Source organism: Aplysia californica, unplaced genomic scaffold (assembly GCF_000002075.1).
Source record: "Aplysia californica isolate F4 #8 unplaced genomic scaffold, AplCal3.0 scaffold01078, whole genome shotgun sequence".
Lineage (NCBI taxonomy): Eukaryota > Metazoa > Mollusca > Gastropoda > Aplysiida > Aplysiidae > Aplysia > Aplysia californica.
The window spans coordinates 176729-187848 of NW_004798348.1; the positions used below are offsets into that span (position 1 = coordinate 176729).

Consider the following 11120-nt stretch of genomic DNA (forward strand, 5'->3'; position numbering starts at 1 on the left):
CATACTTGATAAGACTTTAACATACAGAACCCCCCTCCCCATAAACACACACACATACTTGATAAGACCCACACATACAGAAACCCCCCCCACACACACACACACACACACACACACACACACACACACACACATACTTGATAAGCTTCTTCTCCGGATCGAGCAGGTTCATGAGCTTGTCTGCGTAGACTTTCTTGGAGGCCGTGAACAGAATCACCTCAAAGTTCTGCGACACCGACTCCAGGAACTCGCGGAAAAACGGCCGCGTCCGCACAAACACCTGAGCAGACAAACAAAAACACACGTACAAGGTTACGATGACTTGTGGCTTTTGCTGTGGCCGATGAGACCAATACTGGCAGAGAAAAGTTTGCCACATTTTGAACATTAGACCTCGTGGAACCTGGAGAAGAGTCACGGAAATGGATGTACAGAAAAGTGGGAAGACGTGGAGTGACATCAAGCGACTAGCCCAGGATAGGGAAAGGTGGAGAGTGTTTGTCCGTGGCCTATATCCTGACCCAGGGTGAGAAAGGCAATGATGATGATGATACAGCTAGCTCCGTGTGACTCTCCGTCATGCGTCACTTTTGTTGGTTTGTTTTAGTAAGAGTTTTACGGCACTTGCATCACAATAAGGTCATATAAGTGCCGAAGATTAGAGGTGTTACACGAGAGTAACATACACAATATAGAAGGAGGGGAGATAAGAACGATAGATGTTTGGTGGGAAAGAAGGAGCAAACCACACCAGAGCACCTCCCAACCACCCACCGTCACTCTTTAAAATTGCGTATGGTAGACTGCTACACTGAGCAATGCATACAAGAATGCACAGAATAGGTACATAGAAAGAAAGAAAGACCCACTCTTTGAGATACCATGTCATTTGGTTTTAGTCAGTTTTGCAGCACTTTCAACACAATTACGTCATAAAAGTGGCCAAGATTAGAGGCATTACAAGAGAGTTGTTTGTTTAGTATAGGGTTTTACGGCGCTCGCAACTGCATAGGTCATATGAGCGCGCGGGACACACCTAATATTTTCAGTTGGTAGGAAATGTGGAATTTTGCCCGGGTGGCGGCCGAAGCCTACTCTTGTCGATTTTTAGACCACCAAGGGATCTTTAACGTGCGCAACTTGCACACGGGCCCTCCGAGATTTTTCGCCCTTGTCCGAGAAGGCTAGGTGTAGATCTTTCCTACCAGAAGATCAGGGGTGTGGCAGAAAGACAGCAGTTAGGAGGAGCCAAGGAGTAGCAGTAGAAAGGCTGCAGAAAGAGTCAGGAGCCCAGAGGAGGGGGCAAAGGAGGTGAGGGGGTGGGGGCAGAAAGTGGAAATGAAAGCAGACAACAGAACATTGTTAGAGATCAGGAAAGGATGTGAAAGGAGACAATTTTAGAGAAGAAAATTTTTTGGTCGCTACCCGGAATCGAACCCGGGACCTTTGAATGAGAGGCCAACACCTTAACCTCTAGGCCACGAGACCCCCTACAAGAGAGTAACAAACACAAAAAAGGAGGAGAGATCAAAACAATAAATGTTCAATAGGAAAGAGGTGGCAAACCACACCACACCTCAACACCCGCCAACCACGTTCGCTGCGCAGTCAACATGAGAATGGGCACTAGAAGAAAAAAAGATGCATGGGAAGACTCACTCTGTAAGAAACCTCTTAAAATAAAAGAGAAAAGGAGAGGAGATCAGAAGACAGTGCAGCCATATCTCTATAACCACATTGTTGGGACCAGAAAAAAATATCGTAATAGAGAGTTGTCGTTATACAGACGCAAAAAAAAATTACTAATTATATATATATATGATAGGAAAAAATTAGGACCTGGGCACCATGTCGCTATAGAGAAGACGTGGTTATGTCAAAGGTCGTTATAGAGAGGCTGCACTGTAATTGGACGTTTGATTGGAAAGAAGGGGGCAAACCACACCAGAGCACCCGCCAACCACCCACGGAAACTCACTCTGTAGGAAACCTCTTGAAACAAGACGGGGAAGGAGAAGGCAGCGTCCTCCAGCTCTGTCAAGCTACAGTGGACCAGAGTCTCGTCCTGGGGAACACACAGACAGAACAGACTAATAAACGCACTCTAAACAGACAAACAAATACACTGTAAGCAGACAACTCTAAACAGACAACTCTAAACACACAAATAAATGCACTCTAAACAAACAAATACAATTAAATAAATACACTTAACACTAATGAATAAATATCTCAAACAGATAAATAAATACACTAAATAGATAAATACATTAACTCTGATCTCATAAATAATTATACTCTGAACTGAAAAATGAATTCACTCTGAACTGATGAATAAATTGATTCTTTACTGATAAATAAATTCACTCTAAACTGAAGTATAAATTCACTCTGAACTGAGAAATAAATTACACATTTTAAAAAATTCAGAGCTATAAGCCTAAACACTATACTCTTGTTTAAAAAATGTTTCAATGTAACTATTCCACCAGACTCATAGCGATGTGCGCATACGTAAGATAAGTAATATATATGCAAGATATGAGCTGAGCGAGCCTAAGTGAGCCCGAGCGAGCCCGTATGATGAGGTGACTCACCAAGTCCAAGACGAGAGAGAACTCCGGGGAACTGCGTGTCTTGAGGGGAAGGGCTGGGAGACGGGCTCGCAACTCATCCGTGAGAGGAGGCAGGCTACGGATGATAGAGTAGCTGGGGAGGGAGAGAAACAGAGTAACAATGATCATGGTTTGGAGGGCTTGATTTGTGGGGTTCCATTTTGACGAGAGAGAGGATAATAGGATAAGATAAAATATGAAAAAGATGAGATAAGATAAGATCATATAAGATATGATAAGATATAATAAGATAAGAAAAGATAGATGGTCGCTTTTAAGCACAAGGGGGCTATCCCGAAAAATGCTGTTCTGAGAAAACCGAAGGTAAAATTTTTGAACCCTTATTCAGTTTCTTTAAAAGACAAGGAGAGTTTTCTTTATAACCAAACAAATATACACACCAGTGAAACCAAACTTCTCCAATAGGTAGGGCAATGCCCACTTTTGGTGTAGGTCAAGATTTCTGGAAACCCCCAAAATCTGGGTTAGCCCATTTGTCCTTAAAAGCGACCTGATACAAGTCTTTGTACAAGTCTTGATTATGAGCTGTATTAGGTGGTCTCATTTAGTCTTTGTTACATAACTTGGTGTGTTGGTAAGTATACATTTCACTTCAAATTACCTTCAAGGTGACTTTTAAGATATTCTGTTGTTTAAACTATATCAGTCTAGCAACTTTTTAGAAACCCAGTCATTCAAACTCTCAGTCCAATGACTTTTGAAACACCCTGTTTTAAGGAACCCTGTTGTTCAAACTATCAGTAAAGTGACTTTTAAGATACTCAGTCGTTCAAACTCTTAGTCAAGTGACTTTTGAAACACCCTGTCATTCAAACTAAAAAAGTCTAGCAACTTTCAAGATATACTGTCATTCAAACTATTAGTTCACCGATTTTAAAGAAACATTATCGTTCAAACTATTAATCCAATGAGTTTTTAGACACTGTCATTCAATCTCTAAGTTCAGTAATTTCGAGACAATAAGTCATTCAAACTATCAGTCTTGTGACTTGAGATACCATATCCTTCAAACTATCAGTCAAGCAACTTTTAAGATACCCTGTCATTCAAACTAATAGACCCCTGGTTTTAAAGATAGACTGCCGTCCAAACTATAGGTTCAATAAGTTTTAAGACACTGTCATTCAAACTCTCAGTTCAATCATTTCAAGACAATTTGTCGTTCAAACTCTCAGTTCAATCATTTCAAGACAATTTGTCATTCAAACTCTCAGTTCAATCATTTCAAGACAATTTGTTATTCAAACTATCAGTCTAGTGACTTTTGAGATACCAGGTCATTCCAACTATCAGTCTAGTGACTTTTGAGATACCATGTCATTCCAGCTATCAGTCTAGTGACTTTTGAGATACCATGTCATTCAAACTATCAGTCAAGCAACTTTTAAAATACCCTGTCATTCAAACTATTAGTTCACTGATTTGAAAGATACAGTATCATTCAAATTATTAGTTCACTGATTTGAAAGATACATTATCATTCAAACTATTAGTTCACTGATTTGAAAGATACAGTATCATTCAAACAATTATATTAGTTCACTGATTTGAAAGATACATTATCATTCAAACTATTATATTAGTTCACTGATTTGAAAGATACATTATCATTCATACTATTATATTAGTTCACTGATTTGAAAGATACATATCATTCAAACTATTAGTTCACTGATTTGAAAGATACATTATCATTCAAACTATTATATTAGTTCACTGATTTGAAAGATACATTATTATTCAAATTATTAGTTCACTGATTTGAAAGACACATTATCATTCAAACGATTAGTTCACTGATTTGAAAGATACATTATCATTCAAACTATTAATCCAATGAGTTGCAAGCCACCCTGGCATTCCCACTCTCCGCCCCAGTGACTTACGGGTCCTGTAGCTCCGCCTCCCACTCATAGGTGTCCTCTTGCCCCGCCTCCTCCTCGTGACAGTAGGCGGAGCAGTCCGTGTCGATGGCCATGCTGGCCGCCTCATAACAGCTCTCCACACACATGTCCGCCTCACCCTCCACCTCCTCGCTTACACAGCTACTACAGCTGCTGCTGATGTTGCTGATGTTGCTGGTGTTGGTGCCACTGCTGCTGCTGCTGCTGCAGGTGGCGGTGAAGTGGTAGTGGGTGTTGTTGCTGCTGCCGATGACGGTCCCCATAGAGGTGGATGTGGTGGTGGTGGAGGAGGAGGAGTACAAATTGGTGCTACTACTACTGCTGCTGCTGCTGTTGTTGGTGTTGTTAGCGATGGTGTTGTTGTTGTTGCTGTAGCTGTTGCTGTTGTTGGTAGCGGTTGAGGCTGCGGTGGCAGTTGTGCCGCTGCTGCTGCCACTACTGCTGTTGTTGTTGTTGTCTTCCACCAGCATGAATTCCTTGCACTCGGTCTCCACCGAGACCTCCGCTGAGGGGTCCTCATTTTCTTTGCCTGAAGAGAGAGAGAGAGAGAGAGAGGATGTCTTAGTAAAAGTTTTACGGCACTTGCAACACTATTAGGTCATATAAGTGCCAAAGATAAGAGAAGGAGAGATGAAGAAGGAGCAAACCACACCACAGCACCCGCCAACCACCCACAGCGAGAGATTCGTTTTCGTAAGAGTTTTACTGCACTTTCAACACAATAAGGTCATATAAGTGCCGAAGATAAGAGGTGTTACAACAGAATAACAAACACAAAAAAGAAGGAGACATAAGGACGAGCCACGTTTAATAGGAAAGAAGGAGCAAACCCCACCGCAGCACCAGCCAACCATCCACAGCAAGGAGTTTGGGATTGAGTTAACACTCTTTGCGGCAACTTGGCGCAATGAAGCACCGGTGATGCGCCAGAATGCGCCGGTGAAAATTATCCGTTCCGGCCACCTGGCGCATATCTGCACCAGGCTCAAGAAGTCGGTGCAGTCGCTCTCCTGCCTGGGTGACCAGAAGGGGTGTTTTGTACTGCTGGCTGTGTGACTGCAAAGTGTTAGTTTTAGTTTAGATGGGGTTTTTCGGCGCTCGCAACTGCATACGGTCACATGAGCGCCAGAAGATTAGAGGTGTTACAAGAGAGTAACAAACATAAAAAAGATGAAGGGGAGATAAGGACGATAGATGTTTGATAGGAAAGAAGAAGCAAACCACACCAGAGCACCCGCCAACCACCCACGCAAAGTGTTTAGAGAAGCGAGTTGAAACAGAAACAGAACTGTCATATAAAGAACAAGAAAACTCAAGCACATACACAGAAACAGATGGAAAGAAAAGAATACTCTATCACAACCCCCCCCCCCCCCCCCCACCCACAAACACACACACACACAATCACAATCTGTCCCCCTCATACTCACTGGAGATTGTGCTCTCGATGACTGTCTCCATCATGACGTCGTCGAGGTCAAGGACACGGGCAATGGCCTCAAGGTCAGACACGGCACTCCCACACTCAGCATCTGCAGACAACAGGACAACCCCACACTATAGTCACAAGCTAAGCAGTAACATCTCCGTTCACGATATTATGTACTTGTACGCGAAAGAAGATTGGATGACGTGTCACCCTACCAAAACAACTGCTAAAGTTATGGTCAACAATTTACTGCCCCGTACACAATTTATTTGTGGGCCGTTGGCAGGTGCTCTGCTGTGGTTTTCTCCTTCTTTCCTATAGAAAATTGAGGTCTTACAGGAGCCCAAGATCAGAGGTCTTACAAGAGAGTAACAAAAACAAAAAAGGAGCAGAGATAAAGAAGGAACAAACCACAGCACCCGCCAACCACCCATGTCAGAGGTGATCCACCATACAGAACAATCTTAAATATGAACTATAGAACAATTCTGAAGTGCTTCTATTCTCACACACAAGCACAAATCACACCTGCGTCCACCATAGACGTGTGCACATTTCTGTCACATGCGTTCACACATGCTTACATAAATATATATTTCTTTCAACTGCGTTCACACATGTGCGCACATATTTCTCTCACCAAGGTTCACACAGGCGCACATATTTCTCTCACCTGCATTCACAAATGTGCGCACATTTTTTTCACCTGCGTTCACAAATGTGCGCACATTTCTTTCACCGGCGTTCAGACATTTCTCTCACCTGCGTTCACACATTTCTCTCACCTGCGTGCGCGTGGTAGGGCTGGTAGATGGGTGAGAAGATGGTCCCCAACAACGCAGTCCTCGGGGGGCTACCGCTGGGGATCTCTGCCTCCTCGGGCTTCTTGTTGCACTTGGTCCTACGACCTGATGGGGGGACACACAGACAGAAAGACTTGATGAGTTGCCACTCTCACTAGTTGGGAGTAAAGGGGTTTCAACTCTTTATCTCCGACAAGCCGCTCCCAGCAGCTCGCAGTCGGAGCCCCAGTGCCGGTGAGCCGCTGTCAGCACATTTCTATACGATGACTTCGACATCAAATTACTTTTCAGCAATTGCCGAAAACAGGTCTCTTTTACCGGAAGTTCATTCATTAGATAAAGAACTACCGAAATCGGTATGTTAGTTCCGATTTCATGACCCATTTAATAACACTGGTAGCACCAAAAAAGGCCCCGGCATAGTTAATAATAATAATGATAATAATAGCATTGATCATAATAATGAAAATAGTAATTATAATGATGATATAGATAATTTTCAAATTATAATAAAAATAGAAATAATAACATAATAACAATAGTAATGATAATTACTAATAATGATTTATATAGAAAGTGTTTCAGCGCTCTACAACATGCTCTATGCAGTTTACAACTTTGCAACAAATTTTACTTACTCTACTACCAGTCTTAGGGCACTTGAAACAAAATTAGGTCATATAAGTGCCGCAGATTAGAGGCGTTGCAAAACAGTAGCAACACACAAAAAAGAAAGGAGGGGAGTAAAGACACTGAATACGCCAGAACACCCACCAACCACAAGACAAAACAAAAAAGAAAGAAAAAATGCCCCTACAAGATCAAGAACGCCCACAAACCCAGGAAAAAACAAAAACAAAGAGAGAAAGATTAATTAATTCGCAAAACACCCAAAAAGCACCCACAACAAAGAAAAAGAAAAAAACGACTACAATAAAACACCCACAAACCAACAACAAAACAAAACAAAAGAAAGAGAAAACATGATATACCAGAATACCCATCAACCACCCAAAACAAAATACAGTTTTTTAAAGTCAGTTTTATTACGACATTTGCAAAACAATAAGGTCGTTTAAGCACCGAAAACTATCAGGACTATCGATGTTTGATAAGAAAGAAGGAGCACACCACATAAGAACACTCAAAAACTACCAACAAAACAGAAAGAAAGAATGATTAATACGCCAGAACGCCCACCAGCCACCCGCTAAATCAAACGTTAAAAAAAATATTACAAGACAGATGAGTGAGGTGAGATGAAGAGATGTTTGTCCAAACCTTTCCTCCTGGACACCACACTGCCCGTATGTGTGGCCGAGGTGATGAGGTCCACATCTCCGTTGACCTGCGGGGTGCATGCGGTCACTCCGTTGACCTCTGACGGTGCCGACCCGTCTCTGCGAACCTTTTTACCGGCGGTCAGGTTAGCCGAGGGCTTGACCTGTGAAGGGCAATTACATAATTATTGCTATTGTTGTTGTTATTATTATTATTATTATTATTGTTATGATCATAACATCTTTAAAACCTCTGAGGGGCAATTAAATAATTATCACCACTATTAGTATATCATTATCATCATCATCATTAGAACATCTTAAAAAACCTGTAAGGGGCAATTATATAGTTATTATTATAATTATTATTACTATACTTTTTATTATTATTAATCATCTATCATCATTATTATAACATTTTAAAAACCCTATTTCACGGCCATCCCTTTAAACATTTCTTAAAAAATCAAATTGTCCTCAAAACAATTTGAGAAGCTCGTCAACGAAATGAGTTACTTCTCGCTCCAAATCCGTGAAAGAAGATATCGACCGGGAAAAACGACATTGGGGACAAATTCAAATATTTCCAACTGACGTCATTTTCTCAAAGTTTAACATGACTTTATCATTTTGTACTAATGCATTGCACAAACTACGCTTCTAAATTTGATGTATCCCAACTTACAGGGAAACAAACAGTGCAAGCAGCTATTTAACAGGCGCTAAAACGGTAACATACAGACAAAACCTCTCCCTGTCTATGGCTAGGTACCCATTCACACCTGGGTGAAGGGAGGAAAATTTGTGTAAAGATGTGAAAATTACCAGAGCCGCTCTCTAATCATGAAAGGAGAAAAATACCAGTGCATGCACCCACCACCCACAAAACAAAGACAAAAACACAACAGAACACACACCAACCACCCACAGGACACAACATTAGGCCAGAACCTCGAAGCTCTAAACCCACGTCCTCACGATTACGAGCCCAGTAGCCTAAACACTAGACCACCGACACCATCCCACTCATGAGTCCGATACCCTAATGACCAGATCACAGAGATCACCCAAAACCTAACAAAATTGCTATCCAGTAGCCTAATCACTAGACTACTGACTTCCATACGACTACCAACTCCTATATGACTACCAACTTTACACAACTACCAACTCCTATATGACTGCAGACTTCAAACAACTACCAACTCCTATGACTGCAGACTTCAAACAACTACCAACTCCTATGACTGCAGACTTCAAACAACTACCAACTCCTATATACTGCAGACTTCAAACAACTACCAACTCCTATATGACAGAGACTTCAAACAATTACAAACTCTTATGTGACTGCAGACTTCAAAGAACTACCAACTCCTATATGACTAAAGACTTCAAACAACTACCAACTCCTATATGACTAACAACTCCTATATATGACTAAAGACTTCAAACAACTACCAACTCCTATATGACTGCAGACTTTAAACAACTACAAACTCCTATATGACTGCAGACTTCAAACAACTACAAACTCCTATATTACTGCAGACTTCAAACAACTACAAACTCCTATATGACTGCAGACTTTAAACAACTACAAACTCCTATATGACTGTAGACTTCAAACAACTACCAAATCCTATATGACTACCAACTTTACACAACTACAAACTCCTATCTGTGACTGCAGACTTCAAACAACTACAAACTTCTATATATATATATATGACTGTCGACTTCGTGAGACTACCAACGTCCATATATGTATGACAACTGACTTCTGTGAGTGACTACTCACCAAACAGCCCTTGTCCTGGCACTTGGTGGCGTTGGTGGCCCGCTTTTTACGACCCATGGCGGTCAAGTGTCCATCACAGCGTGGCCCCTGCTCAAAGGTTACCGCTGAAGCATCTTCCGCTTTGATGCGGAGTTGCATATTGAGAAACTTTCCAACACTTCTGAAAAACACAAACAGGTCACACGTGAAAGTTACAGAAAAAACACAACATAGTTGCTTAGTAAGAAACTTTCCAACAGTTCTGAAAAACACAAACAAGTCGCACATGAAAATTTTGGAATGAGAAACTTTCCAACAGTTCTGAAAACGCCACACACATCACAAATTGAAAAAATGCGGGGGGAAAAAGACAGGGTGGTGGTAGTGGTGGTAGTAGTAGTAGTAGTGGTGGTGGTGGTGGTGGTAGTAGTAGTGGTAGTCGTAGTGGTAACGGTAGTAGTAGTAGTAGCAGGAGTAGGAGTAGTAGTGTAGTAGAAGTAGTTTCAGATTAAGCAGCAGTTCTAGTTGTAGCAGTAGCACCAACCAACAGGAGCAGCAATAGCAGCAATAGCAGCAACTGAAGCAGCAGCAGCAGCAGTAGTAGAATCATTACGATGATAATATTTACTTTATTTTTGTTTATGCTGGTTTCTGGGCTATTCGAGAATGACTGCAGAGTTTAATTAAGATTGAACAAGTTTCCAGGTATCACAGTAAATGTTTTGTCTCTTTGGAGAACCGAATTAAAAATAATTTCCATTTTAAAAAAAAACAAGTATTACTTCTTGCTCTATTGTCACCATGCTAAGAGGCAGCAGGCTTCTTCTACTTCTTCTTTTGCTTCTATGTCCATGAGTCCAAGGACAGTGGGTGTTTGGCAGGTGCTCTAATATGGTTTCCTCCTTTTTTTCCTTTCAAACATATCTATCATTCTTATATTATTATCTCATACTGTTACTGTACTCACTTGAATAACACCTCTAATCTTCGGCACTTATAGGACATTATTGTGATGCAAGCGCCATAAAACTCTTACAAAAACTAAAGGACACCACCCCCCAACCTCTCCCATCTCCCCCACTACCACCACCACCAACTCCAAATCAGCCGATAAAAGGGAATGATGCGCGCATCTCTCCTTCCTTCATCATTATTAATAGTCCGTCACTACCTTCTGCTACGACTGCTCTGATTTTGCTTTAGTCACTAGTGTGAAGACTGTTACGCACTTGCAAACACAATAAGGTCATGTAGTGCTGTGGACTAGAGGTCAGGTGTTACCCCCCCC

General features: G+C 41.5%; 1 protein-coding gene across 1 annotated transcript in view; it reads right to left on the reverse strand.

Moving 5' to 3' along the window:
- Positions 1–10042, reverse strand: part of LOC101847920 (CTD small phosphatase-like protein 2-A) — a gene marked incomplete in the record, with an annotated part of 14735 nt that extends 4693 nt beyond the window's left edge. The window contains 8 exon segments of the mRNA XM_013089915.2: positions 138–280; positions 1979–2065; positions 2598–2709; positions 4523–5069; positions 5971–6072; positions 6755–6877; positions 8054–8216; positions 9854–10042. Of these exon segments, the coding sequence (XP_012945369.1) occupies positions 138–280; positions 1979–2065; positions 2598–2709; positions 4523–5069; positions 5971–6072; positions 6755–6877; positions 8054–8216; positions 9854–9991 (1415 nt within the window).
- Positions 10043–11120: the final 1078 nt, after the last annotated feature.